At 33.6% G+C, this 25704-nt stretch overlaps 1 protein-coding gene across 3 annotated transcripts in view; it reads right to left on the reverse strand.

The window, feature by feature from the left end:
• LOC150089241 (solute carrier family 12 member 2-like) overlaps positions 1-25704 on the reverse strand; it is a 544391-nt gene that overhangs the window by 65695 nt on the left and 452992 nt on the right. For 2 of the 3 annotated variants that reach the window (XM_090388531.1, XM_090388539.1), the window contains exons 18-19: positions 25059-25252; positions 19287-19343 (exon numbers count right to left, since the gene is read on the reverse strand). In XM_090388531.1, the coding sequence (XP_090244657.1) occupies positions 19287-19343; positions 25059-25252 (251 nt within the window). The remainder of the gene's footprint in view (positions 1-19286; positions 19344-25058; positions 25253-25704) is intronic. The other variant, XM_090388535.1, reaches the window with a different exon arrangement.

The following is a 25704-nucleotide window of genomic DNA, read 5'->3' on the forward strand; positions in this document are numbered from 1 at the left end:
GATGCATAGCTACCAACTTTTAATTTTCAGAAAGCTCAGGAGCAGGCAGAAAAACAGAATTTTTTTATTTTTTATTTTAATATACGTTGCCCTGTAAATTAAATTTCATTTACAAAATATACATTTTATATTAAAATGCAGATGCAAGATTGTTTATCAGTACAGCATGCTTTTAAAATTAGCTTACCTAACATTTTCCTGTCTTTGGATTTCTGTTTGGATATTCTATTAGACATCAGCTGATTTTTTAAGCTTCCTTATGCACATGTCAGTTACCAACCAAGGGCCACTATGCATCAGTTCTTTCTTCTTTCATAATAGTGTCTGGTTGGTTCTGACACTTGAAACTGACAGAAATGATGCTGTAAAACATCTATTTCTTTATCTTTAATGACACCCAAAAGTACTGGAAACTTTCCACAAAAAATTTCTAATTTTAAAATAATACATTGCCAATTGATGAAATGTGCTATTTCAGCATTTACAATAACATTTTTTAGTGGGAGCTTGTGCACCATGTGGTCACATGCAGCCATAAAGTACTTCCTCACCAAGCAAAAGAACAGAATCTCCTTCCTGTTTTAGTCTCTTCATGACCTTGGCAGTAGAAATGCATATAAATAGATCTGAATCAACCTTCTTGGTTAGTCTGATATGGTAATCATTTTCCAAAATGGAAGTAGAAGATTTAAAAACCTGCATGATGAATTTGCATATAACTTCCAGCATATCTAGGAGTAATGACCTCAGTACACATATGTGAGGTACACTGGATTGAAGAGATATGGTGAGATGTCCACATGTTGGCATATTTAAAAGAAACAAGATAATTGTTTTATTCAGGCAAAAACAGAGAAACACGAACAGACTTTCTGCACAAATGAGAATAATGTGCCTAGAATTATCAGCTCACTTGGCTTGTTCAGAATCACTTTTACTGGAAGTTTGCAATTCATAAGTTTATTCTCAAGTTCATCAATTTAAACACTTTTGGATCATGAACTGGATATGTGTCAGTGCCATTCACTAGTGATTGCTTGTTGTACTTGAATATGCTCATATGGCCCCTCTCACCACTTGTAACTCCAACGTGTACACAGATATCTTAAATCTTTATTTATTTATTTATATCAGTGGCACCAATCAGTTGAAATTGTTTAAATCTGCCTTTCCTTTTTAGCATTTCTTTCTAGGTAGTAGTAAATTTCCATCAAGTATTTATCCACTTCTACAGGAAGAAATTCATATTCCTTCTCAATACACAAAAATAAGATAGCAAGGATAGCCTTATGTTTCAATCTTCCCTTTTATTATCCTTGCTATGGCTTCTCCAGTTTTTAGCCATACTGTATGAGGTGCATTATCAGCTCAAGTGTCAATAGGCTTCTTTTTTTTTTTTTTTTTTTGAAGGAATTCCACATGCTTTTTCAGGACGTTCAGAAGATGTCCAATGCTGTACTGTCTAGAGTCAACTTTCAGTGCTGGAACTGAGAGCCAGCTGCTTTCAATTTGACATTTATTTATTTATTATTTTTTTTAATTACAAAGTCATCAAAATGGGATATAGCTTGAAATCGTTTTGATTACTGATAGTTGCAGCAGTTGAAAATAGTCAGTTTTTCAGAGCCATCACCACCACTTTTTTCCCTAGACATGCCTGTTCTTCCATGACCATTTTTTTTTTTTTGCCAGTTTGCCATTGAGGAACATATTTCTGAACAATGTGCCTGAATGATCAGTACAACTCAGAGAAAGATTATAGTCTATGAGAAAAAAAGTAGCACACTGTTGTTATTCTTATTTGTTTGCAAATGTTCGATAATATTGCATTTCCTGCTGCTTAAAACAGAAAAATCACATATACCTGTGGCACACAAGGCAAACTCTACATTTTTCGGATATTACATGGAAAATCTTGCCTATGCCTCCTGAAATTTTATATCATATTTCTTTGGCATCTTGCTGTAAGACATTGTAAATTAGTTTCATACTACACAAGTATTATGGAATTACTGCACATAACAAAGAGCAATACTATTATTGTATGATGTACTCAATGGCTAATTTATTAAAGTAAATCAGCAGAAATACACAATTTTTTAAAAAAAAATCCAATTTTAACATAGTTTTATAATTTTATTGTGAAAAGAACAAGATAAAAGTTTTTGCAAAAAGAAAAAAAACTGTCACCAGCTATATTACAATGGTCAGATAAAGAAGAATCAAATTAAGTGAAAAACATGGGGTTTCCATTGTAAATCCAGCTAGTTGGCAGCTATGTGGATACAGAATACAGATTCTCAGTATTACAGAGCCAAAGAAATTGGCTCTGTAATACTGAGAAATGTTATTCTGTTGGTGCAACAGGGTACCTGTTGCACCAACGCCATTGTATCAGGTCACCATTGCAAAAATAGGGTACCTGCCCACCCACTGATGAGATGCCAATAAGCTTCGAAACGGTGCTGTCTGGGTGGTGATATCCACTGAGAACAAGTAACATTAGTCTTCTCCATAGGTGAAGCATTACTTATTCAAGGTAGTGCAATACCATGGCAACTCATTGTGAAGGTATTCACAATATGAGATATAATTAAAATAATGCATTAAAACTACCTTGGTAGTAGAAATGATGTGTGCGCATTACCCATGCATAAGTAAACTCCTTCAATGGAGAACTTAGTTTCTTGGTACTAATTTTTATATTAAGCATTAGGCTAATGTAATGTAGTCACTTGAACAATAAATAACATTTTAAAATATTTGTTAATAGCATCAATCGAACTTTCATCCACTTCTATTTGATCATTACAAAAAAAAAAAAAGGTTATTCATAGGTTGTACTGTAATAGAATGGTATTTCTGGAGCTTTGTTTGTATGTGAGAACTAAATATAGAGGATTGCTGACATTATCTCAACTGTGCACGATGGTAAACAAAGTGCAGTGAAAGGCAAAGAAAATAATATAATAATAAAAAACATTAAATGAGAAATTTAATATTCTTTTAGTATGGCTTTCCCTTTCATTCATACTATTTGTTTTAGAATTGAGAAGTGTGGTCATAATTTCTTCAGATACGTATGCTCTCAATGTAGGTGCATTCTGTGTGCAGCAGACTAGCCATGCAAGTGAAATTCTGTTACGACACTCAAGAATAAGAGGAATTTTTTTGCTATTTCTTGTTGCTAAATTTGCAGTGAAAAATAAATGTCATCTCAATTTTAATATCCTTTATTTTTAATATCTTGTGTTTTATTCAGAATTACCAATGTGCAAAGCATGGCACATGCTCATTTGTATAAAATTTTTATGCATGCCCAAGGATTAATGAGCCACTGGTAACAATTTCATCAAGTAAAATTAAATTAACTGTTAGTGTTAAATCCCAAAAATAGTATAATTATCAAAAATGTTTTTTTTTTTTTTTAACTGATTAGTATAGGCACAGTAATCAATAAATTTCAAAACATTAAAATCAAATGTCTATAAATTGTCTACATTACCTGTTTATGATTATCTGTTATTAATATAAAATATGTACTTGCATTTTATATTATTATTTACTGCTGCACTATTATAAGTTTATCAAGCTTTATTAAGATATAAATACAACAGAACATTGTACATTATTTACAATTACTAACCTGGAATACTATATAAATATAAGTTGATTGATTAAAAGGCCAGCAGATAAAAAAAAAAGTAAATAACCTGTGGTACTCACTGCAAGCTAAGCTACTGATATACTGGCATGATGGAACTCCATGAGGCACAAGAACAAAAGGAATAAAGAGTTAGGCAGAGTTAACAAAGAATGAAGGGGAGAAAAAAAGTGAATTAAACTAGGCTGCATTCAGAAAGCATAATTCCTAATGAAAAAAAATTAACTTTGGGAAATACCATCCCATTTAGAATTTATATATTTTTAAAATCTGTTTATGAATTATCATTTATTTGAATCCAAGATTTGCACAGTTTAATTTAGTGCACTTTTATTTCTGTACTATTTGCCATGAGAGTATATATATGAGATTCTGTCCAGTGTAGGTGTGAATCGTGAATCTTATACATATGGATATCTGTAAGCATCCATATAAGCTGAGCTTATGATATTTACAAACACCATAATGACAAGTTCAGAATTTATAATAGTTTGCTTTATTAAAAAAGTAATAAGAAACAAAGAATATGTATTATGATGAAACAGTAGTCCTGTGAAATATACCATGCCAATCTGTCAACTATTTGGTGCGTGTGTGTGCACACGCGAGAGCGAGAGAGAGAGAGAGAGAGCGAGAGAGAGAAAATCAGTCTAATGCAGACATATTCTGATTAGTGGGGATACAGTTGGTAAAACTGTACTTGAAAAGTGCTCAATAATTAGGCAGTCCAGTATGAATGAACTAAAGTTAAAGAAACATGGCTTCAGAAGAGATTTTTTTTCATGTAAGTGTATTTATACAGACTTATTTAAGTATAAACTTATGTTCAAAATTAGTGATTAGATTAAAAACATTTTATCATTTTGAATACACATTCCCTTTCAATTATTCTACTATACATATGAAACAAATGTGATGCTCACTAACTTAATGCCACCACAGAAAGAAATAAAGTGCGAGATTCAGTAACCAAGTAGGAAACATTCAGAGGGATCTCTGTAAACCTATTCTCATTTCAGAATAATTTATTTTTAAAAAGTAGAACTTTTTTTTTTAGAACTGAACAAAGATTAGTTAACATAATAATAAAAAAGTTACGTAAGGAATGGTTTTATCTTCTTCTTAGGATTTATTCCGTTATTACAATACTTCTCCTCAACCTAAAATTAAAAAGTCATTCCCTTATTCATTTTTTTTTTTCCAATTTCTTCTATCACCAGTACTGTCTTCTATCCACCAGTCCTGTCCTCTTCTATTTATGGCTGTTCTCACACCTTCTATCCATGTCCTTGGTCTTCCTCTCTCTTTTTCCTTCTCCATGGCATCCATTCCATGGCTCCTCTGGGCAATCTGTTGTCCTCCATTCTCTTCACATGGCCAAACCACTCCAATCTTTTCTCCTCTCTTTTATTAATGATGGTTTTTTGGACATTCATTATATTCCTTATCACATCATTTATAACTTTTTCAGTCCTAGACTTTCTGGCCAATCTTCACCAGAAATCATCTCAACAGCCAGTATATTTTTGTCTTTCAGTTAAGGTCCAAGTCTCACATCCATATAATAAAACACTTTGTAGTATTGCATTATATATTTGATGTTTAGTTTTGTTAATATTTTTATTCCATAGCACAGAATTAAGCATTCCTACGACCTTTCTACCTTCGCCCAGTCTTCTCTCAATTTTCTGCGCAGATGATCCATCAGCCTGAATAATTGCACCCAGGTATTTAAAGAGTCCCAGGACTCTTTCTTTGCCTTGATGACTTCCACTTCCTTATTTTTTTCTTTATATACAGTTTTGACCTGTATTCCATCTAAATCCAGAATCTCTTCAGTTTGATTCATGTACTTTGTCTTATTACAATTAACTGTCATCCCCCATATGTTTTATATTCTTCTAGTAACTTTCTGCCCGTGTAGTTTACATCATCATCGTCCTGTGCTACCACAACTTGGTCGTCTGCAAACGGTAGATTGTAAAGGTACTTATTTTGACAATGAACACCCATTGAACTGCACTTCTATGACCATGGTCTTAGAACAACTTCCAGGTACAGCTTAAACAAAGTAGGTGACAAACAGCATCCTTGAAGTAGTAATTTGGAAGTCTTAAATTTTCTTGATATTTTTGAACCAATTTTTATACAGCATGTATTGTTTTGTAGATTCTTTAATTATTTCAATTAATGGCTGGCTTATTGACATTTTTTCATAGCCTTCCACAGAAGATTTCTTGGCACATTATCATATGCTTTCTCTAAGTCTATGAACAGCATACCTACATCTTCCAAGATGTAGGTATGCTGTTCATATCATCCATCAGGCTACAATCCATTGTAGCCTGATGTTTTCCAGAATTTGCTTAACAGTGAATAAATGGTCTATACGTGAGTGTCCAGTCAAAAAGCCACTGTTCCTCAGAAATAAAAATATCTTTTTCCAGTTTTGATTTTATCACTTTTCCAAATAGTTTAGCAATAGTGCTCATAACAGATTCCTCTATAATTGGAGCCTCTTCTTCTGTCACCTTTCTTGAAAATTGATGTAATGTATCCGATTGTCATCTCATCTGGTATTTCTTCGCCATCACATAATTTGTTGAACAATCGAGTTAGTAGATTTATAACTTTTCAACCTCCATATTTAAGCAACTCCATCTTTTCAACCTCCATATTTAAGCATTCCACCTGGGCCTAGTGCTTTTCCATTTTTATTTCCACTTCCTTAATTTGGATGTTCAATTCTTTTTCCATGACAACTGTCTCTGTTTCAATTTCTTTAAATTCCTCTCTTCCTTCATTCAATAGCTGTTAATAATATAGGTGCCTCCGTGGCCAGGTGGGAAGGAGCAGCAGTGCGTAGCACATGCTTCTTGATTAGACCGGGGTTCGAGCCCGTCACCACCAAATACGGAGGATGCAGAAAGGTCAGGGAATGACCACCGCATATCCTGGAGCAATATGGCCTTAGTTGCTAATGCTCCTAAAAACCAAAATAACAAATAACAATGTTAATAATAATTGACCCATTCCTCCAGATCTATCATTTCCAGTCTAGCATTTTGCTTATGGGGTTTCCTTAAATTCTTCAATACTCTCCATGCCTCTGCAGATCTTGTACATCCTAGTTTGCTATTCACCTCGGCACATACTCTATCCCAGGACTCTTTCTTTGCTTTGATGACTTCCACTTCCTTATTTTTTTCTTTATATATTTTTCTATAAACTTCATTTTTTGAGCTTAGCCATCTTTGGTATGCTTCCTTTTTCTCCTTTATTAATTCTTAAATTTCCATGTTCAGCCAATCATTTTGTTTCATCTTTTGAGATTTTCCTATTGCCTCTCCAGCAATTTTCTTCACTGCTTCCTTTAGATATACATATATATCTTTTGCACTCTCCCCATAGGTTATTTAATTCTTGGTCTAATATTCATTAATATAAGCCCCCTAGTGCACTCATATTTTAGTGAGTCCATATTGAATCTTTCGGTGTCAAGTTGTTCACTTCTCACAAGGTCTTTCTGCCTTTTTTGGCACATCCATGGGAATGATAACGTAGCCTTCACCAAAAAGTGATCAGAGCCACAATATGCTGCTCTCTGCCTTTTTTGGCACATCCATGGGAATGACAACATAGCCTTCACCAAAAAGTGATCAGAGTCACAATATGCTGCTCTCTGCAGATCTTCCCTAATCAGCCCTAACATCACAGACAAAAATTGTGCTTTGCTGTTTAGGAATCACCTAATAAATTATTGATTTTAGTCCTTTTGTTTCTTGGAACCATGTGAACTTATGAATGTCTCTATGTTGGAAGAAGGTGTTACTAATCTTCAGCTTATATTGGGAACAAAGTTCTATCAGTCTCTCTCCATTATCATTCTTTACATTTTCTCCATGTCTTCCCACCACTTCATTGTCTGCAGCTTGCCCCACTCTCGAATGGTTTTATGAATTTCCAAATATATTAACATTAGTAGAGGCATATGATGCAAGAAAGCAAGCTCATATAGCATCATCCACAAAAAAAAAAAAAAAAACTCTTCCTTTTTCACCAACCATCCGCTGGCTAAATGCAAATTTTTGCACATTTGTTCTACAACTGTCTTTCCTCAATTTGAATTTATGTTCCCTCAGATGACTAATTTGGGCAAGAGGAAGTATCCCATCAGAATTGAGCCTGCTCAACCCAATCAAATCATCCCTTGCAGGTGCCTAGTCTCCAGACACTGTAATTTGCAGAACTTAAGCCTTTCTTTGTAAGAGCAACCCTTTGTTCTGTTCACCAATCTCATTGCCCTTCTCTGTACTCGTTTCAGCAGCTCTACATTCTTCCTAAAATGAGGCCTTCAGATCTGTATACAGTACTCAAGGTGTGGCCTGACCATTGCCTTATACAAGGGGATAATTACCTCCTTATCCCTGCTAGAAAAATTCCTGTATATCATTGAAAAGACACCATGGGTACTCTTGCAGACTGTCTGCACTGCTCAGAAAACTTCATATCTGACTGCACAATTATCCCCAGGTCTTTTTTATTCTTTACTGCCCTGAGTGTAGTACCGCCCAGTTGATACATTACTCTGGGGTTACTGCTAACCCATATGCAATACTTTACATTTGTCAATGTTAAAATTCAGTTGCCACCTCTCAGCCCATCTGCCCAACTTTTCCAGATCCTGTTACAACAGCATACTATCATTAGTGTCATTAACAACCCTGCCAACCTTCATATCATCTGCAAACTTGGACATTAAGCCTGATATACCTTCATCAATATCATTAATAAATAAGAAATCAACAATGTACCCAACACCGAACCCTGGGGGACTCCGCTAATAACATTAGTCCACAAAGAGTAGTGTCCACTGATTGCCACTCTCTGCCTTCTCCCACGCAATCATCCATAGCAGCAATTTGCCTTTAATGTCATACTGCTCCAATTTGTACAGTAGTCTTCTATATGCAACAGTATCAAAAGCTTTCCTAAAATTCAAGTATATGATATCAAAATTATTTTTTGCATCCAGTTCCTTTGTGACCACACCATAGTATCCAATCAAATTGGTCAGACAAGACTTCCCCTTAACAAACCCATGCTGTGTCTGAAGTATAACTGCAGTCTTGTCTAGATGATCCTGCAGCACTTCTTTGACCAGTGCCTTCATTAATTTTTTTGGAAGAGAAGTTAAACTAACAGGTCTGCAATTACTCATGTCACCCTTTGTGAAATGGGGATACATTTGCACATCTCCAGTCTGTGGTGACCTCCTCTGTTGTTATTGTTATTTGGTTTTTTTTTTAGGAGCATTAGCAACTAAGGCCATATTGCTCTGGGATATGCGGTGGTCATTCCCTGACCTTCCCGCATCCTCCGTATTTGGTGGTGATGGGCTCGAACCCCTGTCTAATCAAGAAGTATGTGCTACGCATTGCTGCTCCTTCCCACCTGGCTATGGAAGTGCCTGACCTCCTCTGAGTCCAAGGAAGCTTTCATAATTATGGCTAATGGTTTGCTTTCTTCCTTTGCTGCCTCCTTTAATATAACTGGATAGATGCCATCTGCCCCTGTGCCTTTCTTATGTTTAACTTCAACAATTTCTCCTCCACTTTGCTTTCAGTTATTAGAAAATCATTTGTTCCCTACCAGAATTTGATAAACTTCTGGCATTCCCCTCCCTGAATAACTCCTCATGTGTGAATGTAAATGCAAAATACTAATTCAGTTCGTCAACTACCTGAGCAAGATCCTCAACAACCGAACCATCAATATCAAGGGAAACAATCTGATTCATCCCCTTCCTTCTAGAGTTTACATAAGCAAAGAAGTCTTTTCTTTGTATCCTTTGCCAAGAATTTCTCATAATCTGCCTTTGCCTACCTAAGCTACTTTGATTTGATTACAGACCAGCTTATATCTACTGTAGGCTTCTGTGCCACCTGATAATTTATATGCATCCGATGCATTTTTTCTTCTCTACCATGAGTCTCATTAGTTCATCAGGCATCCATTTAGGCCTAAATCTTGAACAATATTTCTTAGTTGGTATGAAAAGCTTAGTAGCTTCCAAGATTAATTCTTTAAATGCTTCCCATTTAGAATTTGCTGTCGGTCCCACTGTATAGAACTTAACTGTCTCAGGCCACTGTGGTCACCTTTATGATAGCAAAAACCATTCCCTTTACCACTGACAGTAGTTTCACTAGCTGTAGGCACATCTCATTCTCTGTGAACCTGATTAATTAATCTTTTAAAAGTTCAAATGAATAACTGAAAGCTTTCTAAGTACTTCAACTTGCACTAAAAATTACTTCCTGTACCCTATGGTTTATCTTTTAGCTATCCCTTTCCTAGAAAAGATAAACAAAATAAACAATTTAATAGTAAAATTCCATAGTACAGGCCTTATACCACTCCATAATAAAGCATCGAAAGAAAATCTTTAATACTTTATACTTAAACAGTACAACTATGTTTGGTATAGGATTAGCCACATAATAGCATATAATGCCAGAGGTGATAGAAATGTGACAGAGCATACACAGCACATGCAGTTTTAATTTTTTTTTTCTCGCTTTGAATACTTTGGTTTTAATGTGCCAATTGAAGTGAGAGAAAGTGGGAGAGAGGGGGGAAATAGAAGTAGGAGGGAGAACTGGTTGATGATTTTATGGCTTATTAGCATCTTAAACCATATTCTAACAGGTAGTATATCTATAAAGTTATGTTCATGGGCTCATTTTTATCATGTGAAGACTAAAAAACCTGGAATAACCTGGAATAACTCACTTGCTAATTATAGCCCTAAGTGAAGAGACCCTTGAATCGAATCAGTAATATTACGATGACTTTAACAGCAGTAAGATGGATGAGTTCTGTAGTCATGAAAGTGTTTGAGTTGAGTCAGCTGTATATAGGTTGGTCATCGCATAAGATAAAAAGGACAAACCAGATTTCAAATTGTGAAAGCGGAATGTGACAGTTTATCAGCATGCTAGATGTCACAAGTTGTGTGACAAACATTTTAACAAAATAATCAAAAGATCCAGTATTTTTTAATCCTTGTTTATTACACTTTAATAAAGTATTTAATTTCAAGAGTCAAAGTTGTTTATTAATTGGTAACCACACTGTTTTTTAAAAGAAGTTATTAAAATTCATATTCATTTACAGTGGGATGTTGATTATCCAAACCAGTCAAGGAACTGGCAGATAGCACCACCCACATCACTATATGCATAACTTTATTTTCTGAATTTGCTCTATTCTTCATTCTGATTTTGATTCCAAATTCACATTTTAATTTTGTGCTTTACATGAAACATTTCATGTAATCACCAAATGATATTAAAAGTGGTTCCAACAGAAAGAATCATCTAATGCTAGCTTGAGAAAAGAATAATTATTTTTGACTTTTACTTTACTGGCTGATTATTTTTTTTCTGTAACTGACACTTTTTTTTTTTTCATCCAATTCTGTAAAAGTATAATTATTTAGACCCACAGCACTATATTTATCATTTTATTTTCTGGACTTGTTCTATTTTTCATTCTGATTTTGATCCCAATTCATATTCTGATTTTATGCTTTACATGAAAAATTTCATATAATCACCAAATGACATTAAAAGTGGTTCCAACAGAAAGAACCATTTAATGTTAGCTTGAGAAAACAATAAGTATTTTTGACTTTTGCCTTACTGTCTGATTATTTCTGTACCATCTATTTATTTATTGTATTGATTATTACATCTATTGATTATTTATTTCAGTACCATCTTCTTGATGAAGAATTTGAAATTTTCCAATAAAATTCGCTGATAAGGCCATTTTAAAAAACTAGTCATGCATAACACTAAATAATTCTTTATTGGATGGTTAATTATTAAAAACTATAAATGAAACTTTGTTTTACAGCCAATTCTGTAAAATTATGATTATTTAGAAAAACAAAAAGTAAAAGTTTCCAACAAAGTGAAAGGTGCAAAAAAAAAAAAAAAAATAAATAAATAAATAAATAAAAACTGCATGGTATTTGTATATGATGCAATAGAGAAGATGGCAACTTAACATTTTTTTTTATTTAAAACTTATTTTTAATTTATAAACTAACAATTCCTGATCACATCATTTCATAATTTTTTTTTCCATATTTACCTCTAATAATCCTCTGTTCTCAAGACAGTAGCAGAAATAAGTATGTATACTCATATTTCTCAATTCTCCATAAAAGCAAGATTTTACTCAGATTATTGCATTAACCCCTCCCTGACAGACTCTCCTAGTATCAGGCAATCAATTTCTGCTTCAAACCTTTAATTTTTCAAAGACTTTAATTCAATAGTTGACTGAATTGTTATCTATTATTTCTCTATGCTCTCCTTAAAATTCAAACTCATAACACTAGATTTTCTTCTTTCTTTTTTTCCTTCATTGTCCTTTTATCTTCTACTTCAATTCTATGGAACAGGCTTCCATTTGCTAAAAATTAGTGCCTTCAAGAATTCTTAATGATAAAAAGTCAGTTTTGTCAGTTTCTTTTTCTCAGCTTTTTATCCATCCGTAGCACTAAATATTATAGGTTCATTAACCTGCCATGTTTGGGATTATTCCAAAAAAATTTTAAATATTTGCTAGCACCATCTTCTTGATTAAGAATTTGCAAATTTCCAATAAAATTCACCAATAAGGACATTTTAAAAGCAAATCATACATAACATTAAATCAAATGTTCATTGGATAGTTAATTATTAAAAAAAAAAATTTATACTGTCATAAGATTGGCATAATGCTTTAATGTCAATTCACAATGTAATTTTCTTTGCTATTTTTGCTGGTTATTGGTGAAGTGTGTACTATGAAGAATGCCAAAAAAGAAAGGGTTTCTTTTGAATTTAAATAAAACTTATTTTAAAAGTGACAGAAACAATTAACGTTTTTTTTTTTTTTTTTTTTAAAGAAAAAGTTATGATGAAGTGACAATATTGAATTTTAAAACTGATGCTTTGCAAGAGGAAAAGTTGGAAATCAGTTATTTTTTTACAATTATAAAGTTTTTAAATAATATCAGTGTAAATACACCATAGTTTAGCCATAAATTTAACTACATAAGTAGTGAAATGAAATTGTTTGATTTTATCTCACATTGTGGCTACCTTCACAACAAGATACCAGGTATTACACTACTTTGAATAAATAACACTTCTCTAGTAGAGGAGACATTTATTCTCAGTGGGCACCACCACCCAGATATGTTTCGGAGCTAGTTGGCTGAATCATCGGTGGGTGGGCAGGTAGCCTGATAATACAGACTTGCCATCACGGTTGCAAAGTTAATTCCACAATATGAGAGATGCCAAATGGTGAAGATAATGATAATGTTTTGAAGACTAAATGCACAAGGCATAATATATTATGGGTTGAAATTAACTATATAATACTGGTGTAAATACACCATAGTTTACCCATTAATTTAAAGGCATAAGTAGTGTAACAGCAAAATAAATGAGATAAAATGAAACAATGCCATAACAATACTTATATAGTTAAATTTATGGGTACACTATGGTGTATTATCGGTGAAGACAGGATATTAGAGCTGGAAAAGGAATTAGAAAATGTAAATTGGAATATCATCGGTTTGGCTGAAACAAGAAGAAATGAATCACTTAGAAGTTTATCAAGTGGAAATCTGCTGTACACCAATGGAAACAGTGAAAGGAGTGAAGGTGAAGTTGGCTTTCTGGTCCATAAAGATATAAAAAACAACATTTTGGAATTCAAAAGTACATCACCAAGGGTGTCAAGACTACTACTCAGGATTTCTAAGAGGTATAAGCTAAAGGTTATAATGATTTATGCACCAACATCAAGCCATGATGATGAAGAGGTTGAAGAAATGTACACAGAAATTGAGTCTTCTAGATGAACAGAAAACTCACTACACTATTATTATGGGGGACTTCAATGCTAAGGTTGGAAAAAGAAAAAACAGCGCAGAAAGGAGAACTATAGGAAATTTTGGAATTGGTGAAAGAAATGAAAGACTTGTGGAATTTGCAGAATCTTGAGGAATGTCAGTAATGAACACTTATTTCAAGAAAAGGGTGAACAAAGTGGACATGGAAGAGCCCAAATGGATTAACAACTAATGAAATTGACTTCATCCTCACTAACACAAGACATTGTGAATGATGTTACTGTCCTGAACAAGGACAATGTTGGAAGTTATCACAGAATGGTAAGAAAAGAAAGAAAAAAACTGACTTGAGTAAACAATACAAAGGTCTTTGAGATAACAGAAGAGGAGAAAACGTAGTATGTACTGGAACTTAACAAGTTTGAGCTTCTGTAGACTGTTCAGGACCAAGATATCGATGAGGAATATTACAATTTTCTGAAAGTGATAAAGCACAAGTAACCTATAGGGAAAAAAAATCCAAAGAAGAAAAAATTAGTCAAGAAACACTTGTCATGAAGAACTGAAGACAACAAATGAAGACCAAGAAAACACTGACAGGGAGAAAATTGAGTATACTAAGTTATGCAAAGCCATTAGAAAGAGACTCGGAGAAGACATAAGAAAATTTAACACAAGAAAAGTAGAACAAGCATTAAGGGAAAACAAAGGATTTAAATCAGCAGCCATGAGCAGTAATACAGAAAGACAAATGATACTGAAACTGAAGAATAGTGATGGTGTACTTATAAATAGCAGAGAAGGCATAATTCAAATAGCAGAAGACTACTATAAAGAGTTATACAAGGAGCGAGGGAATGATGCCAGCAGTGGGAAAGACGGATCGCAAATTAGTAACACACACACACACACACACACACACACACAACAAAAATGAAGAATCAGAAAGCCCCAGGGGGTTAGATGAAGTTACTGTAGATTTGTTAAAATTGGAAGGAAGAGAGACATGATACAAAAACTGGCAAGACTCTTCACAAAATACATTAGAAAAGATTGATGCCTAAGGAGTGGAATAATGCAATCATAGTTTTGCTGCATAAGAAAGGAGATAAATCAGAAATTGGAAATTATAGACCAATTAGCTTGTTATCCCACAACTACAAGTTGTTCACAAGGATCATTACTAACAGATTAGAAAGAATACTTTATGAGAATCAGCCAAAAGAGCAAGCTGGCTTTAGGACAGGATTGTCAACTATGAATCACCTTCACGTAACGTCACAGCTAATGGAGAAAGCAAATGAATATAAAACACCATTATGCCTGGCATTTGTGGATTATGAAAAGGCATTTGTCTCCATACAGCATAAGGCAATGTTTCGGGCACTAGAAAAACAAGGCACAGATACCCCATATATGATTTTGAAGAAAATATGAGAATGCCACCTTTATTAGATTAGACAAAGACAGTAGTAAATTTAAAATTGAGAATGGAGTTCAACAAGGAGACACTATTTCCGAAGTTGTTTACTGCTGCCCTTGAGGAAGCTTTCAGAAGACTAGACTGGTCGGAGAAAGGAGTCAATGTAAATGGAGAGTACCTAAACCATTTATGATTTGCAGATGACATTGTGGTCATAAGCCACGATCCCAAAGAATTAGAGGAAAATCTTAATCAGTTATGCACAGTTAGTAAGGATTTTGGACTAAAGTTGAATATGGCTAAAACAAAAGTAATGATGAACAAGTATGCCACAGAAAGGAACATAATGATTGAAGGAGCAGTAATTGAAAAGGTGGAGTCATTAGCTGTAATAATGATAAATGGCTGGAAGTCAACAGAAGAATAAATTTTGGATGGGTAGCATTCAGGAAATACAGTCACATACTGAGGAGCAATATCCCATACTATGATTTTTTAGTGTTTCTCACCAACCATTGAAGTAAAAAACGAAAGACGAAAAACCAAATTCTTAAAATTTTAATATTTACAATAAATTTATTTACAAACAAAACAAAATACCATATTACTGATGGCTTCTGCCATCAGTAATATGGTATTTTGTTGAGACTGTTGGACTGTTGAGAAAGAAGGCTTCTGCCTTCTTTCTCAACAGTCTTCTGTCTTCTTTCTCAACACTGTTGAGAAAGAAGGCAGAAGCCTTTGAAAGCTTCAGTTAGTATTTTAGCACTTTTAACCTAGTATATTTTATTGCATTTTAAATTCGGTATTGGTATTATCACCTTGTATATTTACTGTATATCACAGTTGTCTTATTTTAAAATTGCTATCATCAGTAATATGGTATTTTGTTTTGTTTGTAAATAAATTTATTGTAAATATTAAAATTTTAAGAATTTGGTTTTTCGTTTTTCGTTTTTACTTCAATGGTTGGTGAGAAACACTAAAAAATCATAGTATGAATATACCCAACCCCAGAGGCCTATTTGAAGAAGAGCAATATCCCAATTTGTCTGAAACGTAAAATAATGAACCAATGTATACTCCCCACCATGACTTATGGAAGTGAAACTTGGGCACTCACCAAAAGAATGGAAGAGAAGCTGAGAACTACACAGCAAGGAACGGAACAAATTATATTGGGAATCAGACTGTTAGACAAGAGAAATACATGGATTAGGCAGTAAACTCAAGTAAAGGACATTCTTATCAAAACTAAAGAACTAAAATGGTCTTGGGCAGGATACATAGCTCGAAGACATGACAGATGGACTAAGAAAATAACATAATGGTACACAAGAGGAGCTAGAAAAAAACCTAGAAGAAAATTTGTCCATCTCCAACAATGGAGATGGACAGATGAACTTCATGAGTTTGTGGGTAGTAAATGGATGGCCATTGCACAAAACAGAAGGAACTGGAAAGTTGCTGGAGAGGCCTTCAATTCTGCAGTGGATTGAAAATGGCTGATGGTGTATTTACACTGATATTATATAGTTAATTTCAATCCATAACATATTATGCCTTGTGCATTTAGTCTTCAAAATATTATCATTATCTTCACCATTTGTCATCTCTCATATTGTGGAATTAACTTCGCAACCGTGATGGCTGTCTGCATTATCTGGGTACCTGCCCACCCACCGATGAGCCAACAAGCTCTGAAATGTATCTGGGTGGTGGTGGTGCCCACTGAGAATAAATAACGGTAGTCTCCTCTACTAGAGAAGCTTTATTTATTCAAAGTAGCGCAATACCTGGTATCTTGTGAAGGTAGCCACAATATGAGATAAAATCAAATGATGCCGTTACACTACTTATGTAGTTAAATTTATGGGTAAACTATGGTGTATTTACACTGATATTATTTAGTTAATTTCAACCCATAACATTATGCCTTGTGCATTTAGTCTTCAAAATATTATAAAGTTTTAAACCTTTATCATTATACAATATAGAATTACAATATAGAAATTAAAACGAATATAAAATTAACAAACTGATTACAGTAATAAAATCAATTAAAACAATTTTAAAAAAAATTTAAACCAACCAGAGAAAATAAATCTGACATGTAGTACAATCGGTCCTTGTATAGCACAATAGTTGTGTTTCTAGAAACCCTCGTGCAATGCAAAATCATGCAATATAAATAACAGACCCTATGGGAAAAATAGGGTTAGGTGCTGACCACCCAAGATTGAACACACATTTGTAACCACATCATTACCAAACACAATAAATAATCATAATAAAATATTGCCAATGCTTTTGCTTCTATCGTAAGCAAACTTGTTCTTTGTTTGATCTTCTATCCAAATGGATGACAGCCGCTCCATCTCTTCGTGTCTTGATGTAATGGATTTTATTACACTTGAGTTGTTCCTACTATGAAAGTTTATTTTCTCTGCATTCTTTCTAATTCTTGGCATTTCCTCATTTAGGCCTGTAGCACATGCAATATCACATGTTCTTTCATTTCACTCAAAGTGTTTCACAATTTCATGTTTTTTCTGTAACAGATGCAGACTGGCCATAAGCCTTACCGGGAAAACGCCAGTGGGCGGGAGGCCAGAAGTGTGATTTTGGCCATAAATGCTAGTATGAGGCCGCTACAAATTTTTCCGGTTAAGAATTTTTGACCCAGTCCACCTCTGTCTATTGATAATGCTTTTCTTTTTCTCTCTGAACCTGTAGTGTCTTCACCAGGATGCTTCTTTTTCACACCTTTTAAGTATTTTACTCATTTTTAGGGAATAAAGCACAATTACAAAATGAGGAGGCACGCTTGATACACATAAACAAAGCTGCGCCTGTGCAGCAACTGAATAAACAACACCATAAAGGCAGAGCCACACCATTAACACCTCACTAGCTCACATTTTACAAAATTTCTGGGGTTACTACCATAAAACAATAAAAACAATTTCCAGTTGCATTTCTGCTAGTGGAATCTGTTATAAACTGGTAGTAAACTTGATCTAATTGCATTTGCAATAATACTGATGGCTGGAATTGTGTGGGTTTTTATGTTATTATGGTGAAATGTGTTTCCCCTTCACTGATATAAAAAACATAAATACATTTTCAGAATCTTCTCTTCATTGCTATTGTGTTGCGTTCAGTTGGGGTGATTCTGTGTTCAACTGCCATTTCATGTAAACACAAAGGTGAATTGTGCATAAGCGAATTCGGTTCATGTTATATACGGTATCGTTCCCTTATTTATAAATCATATATATTCGAATTCGTGTAGTGTAAACACGTGTTATACGAGGACTGACTGTATTATGATATAATTCTATAACCACATGCTGTTGCACTAAGAAAAAATATATAAAATAAAATAAACACATGCTGATGCAAAGGAGAAATAAGCATTTTAAAAATAATTGTTTATAAATTTCCATTTCTAAAATCTTAGCTCTGTTAACTCTAATTTGTTAACTCTAAAGATGATCAATCACAGTTTAAGCAATTAATTAAATGATGAGGCCTAAGCATCAGAGGTTCAAGAATGCTGTACAGAAAAATAAGGAAATTTGAAATTTTTATTATAATATAACTATAGGCTTTGTTTGATTGGAAATTAAATAAAGCTCAAACTTTATTACTGAATTTTTTTGTCTGAATCTTATTTCGTGTTACATGATGGAGCATCTCAATGAAAATTTATGTTAATAAAATTTTATGGCAGAAAGCCTTGAATTATGTAAAGTAGTAATGATATGATTGCACTAAACAGCTAAATTTTCATCATAGTGAAAATTTATATTTATGTTGTATCAAGACATTCAATTTTCTATTGTTTTTTCACAATTTTTTTTTTTTAAGTGATCAATACTATGGTTTATTTTAATATTCAAATAAGTAAAATATTCATTAGCTAATCCATCAAACACGATCAGACATAAAAATGTAAAGGGTATCAGAGAGGGTATCAGTTACTGTTGATATATCAAGAATCTTTAAATCAACTATTAGAATAACTAATTCCAGCATACACACTTCAAAGTAATAATAAAATTCACATCTACAGTTACATTCCCTTAACTTATCACTACCTTCTTGGTATATATTTATTTAGACATTGCATCTTTAGTACCCGATTCCTTTGTAACATATTACAGATGCTGAATTCAGCCAAAAAGGATAAAAGAAAAGTAGAGAAGAGAGGATTAGCAGAAGAAAGATATATAGAAAAACTGTTAAATATAGAAGTGTGCCTCACTTACCACCACCAGCAGAAAATGCAGCAAACATGGCCAACCAGGAAGCTGTTGGCTTGAGTACTAAAATTCAAACGTGAAAAACAAAGGAATGAAAATGACAAATAAAATTATAAGATTTCAAAAATATTAATAATATTAGTAATTAAGTTATTAATGAATTTATTATTTCTTGAGATGGTGTGATAGTAAATAAACGTTAAATTGAAAAAGGAAAAAAAAAATGTAAGAACTTAACGTTGCTTATGTTAAAAGGAATAATAATGCTTTAAAAAGTTCTGTAAATGAGCAAGTAGGCAGGAAGGAAAAAGAACAGGATATAAAAGAAGCCTGCAACAATGAAAAAGAGTGCTTTAAATTTATGTGTATTATTATAATATAATATCTTTCTCAGCCTTTGAGCATAAATGGACTGATTAACTATTGTTTTAGAGGTATTTAAACCATAGATAATAAAATATATAATAGTGGTGGTGGCAAATGATGCAAGAAAGCAAGCAAGCTTATATAGCATCAGCAATAAAAAAATAATAATAAAATAAATAGATAGATAGATAAAAAAAATCTACACAATTCATCCATCTATACCCTCCAAGAATTTGTCTAGTTCTTCCTTGAATTTATTCAAATCATCCACTTCCATAACAACAGATGGAAACCTGTTTCAACAATCAACCACCAGCTGGCTGAAAGCAAACTTCCACACATCTATCCTGCAACCATCCTTCCTTAACTTGAATTTATGCTCCTTCATGTGTGTAGTCTAGCAAGAGGAAGAATATCATTAACATTCAGTTTACTCAATCCATTTAAGGCTTTACATGCCTCGATCAGATCTCCCTGCAGGTGCCCAGTCTCAAAGGTGCTGCAATTTGCAGAACTGTAAACTTTCTAGTTAAGAGCATCCTTTTGTTCTCTTCATCAATCTGGTTCCCTTCTCTGCAGCCATTCCAGCAGATCCTTCCTAAAGACCTCCAGACCTATACAGTATACAGCACTTAAGATACGGCCTAATAATACGGCCTAACACTTAAGAGGCATTATAAAAGAAGAATTAGGAGTAAAGAATACCTTCAATTTAAATCAGTGTTTGTGATTATCCCTTATACAAAGGGATAATCACCTCTTATCCCTGCTAGAAAAATTTCTGTATATCATTGACTAAGCTCCATGAGCTGTTCTGGCAGCTGTCTCTGCACTGCTCAGAGAATTTCATGTCTGACTGCACAGTTATCTCCAGGTATTTCTCATTCTCCACTACCCTGGGTTTAGTACTATACAGTTTATAAGTTACTCTGGGGTTACTGCTATCCATGTGAAGTACCTTACATCTGTCAATGTTAAACTTCAACTGCCATTTCTCAGCCCATTGACCTAAATTTCCTAGATCTTGTTGCAGTAGCACACTCTGATTGACTGTTGTTAACCACACTGCCAACTTTTGCATCATCTACAAATTTAGACATTTGTTGTAAACAATATCATGTAAAAGATTGCAATGATGACAGATAAGTAGTTACAATGAAGATGTAAAATTCTGTTTCTGATTATGAAAAGAAACTATCACGTTGTAAAGTAAATATTCTTTAATTTATAATAAAAGAATAATGAAGTAATGATGCAGAATAACTCATACACTTAAGAGGCATTATAAAAGAAGAACTAGGAGTAAAGAATACCTTCAATTTAAATCAGTGTTTGTGTATATAATTAGTCTTTTAGGTATTTCTTCTTATTATTATTATTATTATTATTATTAGTGGAAAATAATGAAGGAGGCAAGCTCATACAGCACTAGGGGGTAAAAACACTATCCATCCCCTCTGTCTAATTATTTATAAAATTTATTCAAACTACTCTATGGCGAAAGAAAATTTTTCACACATTTTTCAATTTAAGTTTGTCCTCTTGTGCATGTTGTCCAAGAGTTAGAAAACTATCATGAAATTTACTTGATCCACTTAAAGCCTGAAACACCTCAAGTATCCTTGCAAGTGCATAGTTTCCAAGCACTGAAATTTGTAGAACCAAAGTCTCAATTTTCTTGACTAATCTGCTTTTCTCTGCACCCATTCCAGTGGAGTCACATCTCTCTTAAAAGAAGGCTTGCAGACCTGTATGCAGTACTTAAGGTATGGCTTAACCATTACCTTATACAATAGATCTTGTCCTTGCTGGTAGAATGTATGTATATCATTGACAAAATCCCATGAGCTGTTTGAGCCTGTCTGCACTACTCAGAGGACTGCATGTCAAATTGTACGATAACCCCAAGGTCTCTTTCATTCTCCACCACCTTGGGTAGTAGAGAATGAAACACCCATTAGATGCGATTCCACCTAATTGGTATGTTATTCTGGGATTACTGCTGACCATGTGTAATATCTTTCATTTACCAGTGTTAAACCATAGTTGCTATTTCTTACCCCATCTGCCTAATTATATCAGGCCTTTTAATCAGTACATCAGGAAAAAAGGTCATCACAACAAAATGTATAGTACACGTACTCCACACTCAGTTGGCTATTGTAGTTGTTCATTACCGTTGTGAATAACTTCAGATTTCTATAACTAGCCATACTGAGCAAAATATAACTGATGTAAACATACTTTTTATAATTTAACCTATAGTCAAATAGGCTGCTAGTTTTTCATTTTATATATTTTGATACCCCAAATGCACACACTGAGTCTTGACTCGGGTAGAGAAGCAAATCACACTGCAAAAACAGTTGAAGGATAAAAAGTACTTCCATTCACAAGTTGTTACAGCTCATTACTGCTGATCAATTACACTGAAATTTAAGCATACCAATGGAGAAAATGTATAAAGTATAAATCCAAGAAATAACTGCATTAGATTAACAGATTGAATATTTTCAATCAATTTCATTTCAATTCAATATTTTCAAGAAACAAACAAAAAAAAAAAAACACAATTTAGTAACATTTACAGACTGAAGAAAGAGGTTACAAACAAATAACAATAATACAAAAAGGATAGGAGAGTACAGTGTCTGCCTGGATTATAAGTTAGAGTCGACTGCATCGTACTCTTTCATTCCTCAAGACGTTGGAAAATGAATGCTTTTCTGACAAAGGAACTGGAAATCAGAAGGTGTATATCAAGCTGAAGATATTTCATTTCAAGATAAATGCAACTATACAAAAGAAGGGGCACACCTTAGGAGATGCTGGAAATTTCTTTAAAAAATCTCTGAACTTGCTGGGTTAACTGTGTTGATTTTGTTGTGATAGCTGGGAGGAAGAGTGTCAGGAAGAGGAGAATCATGTTTGAACACATTCCATTTTGTCTTGGCAGAGAGGACCTTGGTATCCTAGGCACTGTTCCTCAAAATAAAACCAACATGTTCTTGTAGAACCAACAGTTAACCTAGCAAGTTAGGCTAATTTCTCTCAGAACCTTTAGAACCATTTGTATTGCCTTCAGAAACAAAATATTGTCAGATAAACATCTTCCAGATTCCAGTTTTGCTCTATCAGAAAAGTCGTCAGTTTCCAAATGCTCCCCATCACAACAATACATACAATTTCCACATAAAACCTGCTAACCTTCTGTATCATTATATTATTTGTTTCTTTGCTGTTATCTTGTGACCTGGTTCTTCGGTCTGTCTGAAAGTAAGTCTCAGCTTTTAATCATTAAATGTTTTCAAGTTGTTTTTAAATGCTTTAAAGTTTTAGTGTTTATGCCATTTGTGAAGGAAAAACTGGTATTATTTGTGGGTTTACAAAATATCTGATCTGCTAATCTAATACAGTTAGCCGACCGGGCTAGCCGGGTGGGTAAAGCGCCTGCCTGGCAAACCAAAGGTCACGGGTTCGAATCCCGCCTTGGGCTTGGATCAAAGTACTGCAAAAACCTTGGGAGGTGCATTATGGCCACAGAAGCCGATGCGCCAATAACTACCAAAGAAAAAATAAAAAAATAAAAAAAATAAGTTATTTCTGACATTTGTCCATTGTGCACTGTCTCCAAAAGACACACCTAAATTTCACTGTAATTGATTAGCAATAAACCACCATCACCACGTGGAAGTTCCTTTTTAATTGCATGTGCATATATATGACTTTGCCACATCTGTCCACATGTAACAACTTGACTACAGTCAATGAATTTTTATGAAATTTTATATTTTTGTCTTTTAGAAAGATTTGTCGAGTCATTCCAAATTTAAATAAAGCCAGATTGATAGGAATTTGGCATTTCCCTTCCTCTATAAGTTTCAAGTTCTCTGCAATAAACGGAAACAGGTTTCTGATGATTGGGCATTACCCAATAAGTAAAACTTAGTTTGCCGCCAATTTTTCAATGTATGTTCTATCTCTCTGGGAAGGTTTTGGGATCAATTCCAATTTTCCCCCTCCACACACACACACACAGAAATCAATATGTATTAGTTTCATTCAGGCATTATTTGAGAAGGAAAAATCAGCTCTACACCAAATTTACAGTGAGTATGTTTCATCATTGGTCACTGGGAAGCTTTTAACAATATGATTTCGCATTTCATCTCCACAGAAATCTATACATATAAATGAAAGTCCATTTTGGAGATTACGCTAGAAGAAAGTCCAACTGATGCCAAATTTTCAGCAGTGTTCTGATCCTTTCTGAAATTCGCTTGTGCAGCTTTAAGAAACAGTCTCAATTTAAATTAATAAAAGTGAAATATAAATACAGTGTGCAATCACAGCTACATACCAGTGAGCCTAGATATAAGAAATGTAATTCTGTTTGTGTGTGTGTGTGTTAAATTAAAAATTTAATAGTAATACAGATAACTGCAAAGCAATAAAGAAAAAGCAGTAAAGTTTTCTCTGCTTCTTATTCCCTATGGAACTGATAAAAAATTAGAACCTTCAAAAATAAGAAGTTTAAGAAAAACAAAATGGAAATGACATATGGAAGCATTGGTATTAATATTGGTAGTTGAAAATGATGCAAGGAAAATGGATAGGTGATGTGAATTATTTATTATAAATAATTCACATCACCTATCCATTCTCTAATAATTTATCTAATTCTTTAAATTTATTTAAATTACTCGCTTCCACAATGTCAGAATGGAAGTTTGTTCCAACAATCAATTACTCTGTCTCAAAGCAAATTTTCACACATGTCTCATAACTATCCTTTTTCAATTTAAATCTATGCCCCTTTATGTGTTGTCTGAGCAAGAGTAAGGATGCCATTAGCATTTAGTTAACTCAGTCCATTCAAAACCTTATAAATAATAAAAAATCTTGGGAGTAACAAATGTTAGCCCCCCCCCCCCCCCAAACTTGTCCCAAGTCCAAGGCAAGCTGAAGCAAATTTAAGATGGTATGGGCATGCAGAAAGAATCAGAGAGGAGAGAGAGATTAGCTAAATAAATATTTGACACAAAAACATGGTAAATCAATGGTAAACCAATGGATGGTAAATCAATGGTGTCAAGAAAACATTAAAAGAAAGAGGGCATACTCTAGCTGGGCTTAAAATCTTAAAGGAAATAAGATAGTATGGAAGAAAACAGTGAATGAAAGACTGATAGTCCAGAAGGACTAATTTTGTACTACCACTGCAACTTGTACACCCATTGCATACAAAGACTTGGATGATCAGGATAAATCCAGCACTGGATTTAAGTTGCATTTAAATAGATTTAAAGTCTATATCAGTTTTTAGTTACAACACAAAATCTGAAAATGATAAATTAAACATTTTAATGCATTTATGAAAATTACTGCATATAACTTTAAAATATAATATACCTTGTGATAACTGAGCACTGGATATATTACGTGGAAATCCTGGTTCTGACATTTCTCTTTTAGGTGCAGATAAGCCATCTTTCTTACCATTTACTGCAGGTGCACTAATTTCTTCAATATCTACATATTGAGAATAATCAAGACCTTCCTGTAGGCGTAAAATACCCAAGGACAAGTGTTTGTCAAATGCTTCACTAAAAGAGAAAAATGGTATTATCAAGAGAACAGCAAGTTGCAAATATGACAGAATACTAATACTTAACTGGATAAATTATGAATTACAATAATATTGCTGTTAAATTGAATTGCAATTAAAGGAGACACTTTCTTACTTAGATAAACAGAGCAAAGTCTATTTCAAAACCCGTGCAAAGTATTTTATAAACAGGATGTTACAGAAACATCATTAAATTTAATCCCCTTGTATTTAGAGTTCATAATTAAAATTAGCTGCAACTTAATACGTAAATATTTTTAGTTGCAAGCTTCAAGTTTTCAAACAGTAGCATAATCTTTAAGCTTAACGCATTTAAAACTCATTTCCTACAAACCTCACTATTTACAGTATTTGTTTTGTAAAAACATTGTTAACAGTGTCTGTTAATTTTAAATTTGTAAACCATTAATAAACTTAAGTAGCAACTAT

Source organism: Mastigoproctus giganteus, chromosome 2 (genome assembly GCF_048544385.1).
Source record: "Mastigoproctus giganteus isolate SK-2022 chromosome 2, ASM4854438v1, whole genome shotgun sequence".
Taxonomy (NCBI): domain Eukaryota; kingdom Metazoa; phylum Arthropoda; class Arachnida; order Uropygi; family Thelyphonidae; genus Mastigoproctus; species Mastigoproctus giganteus.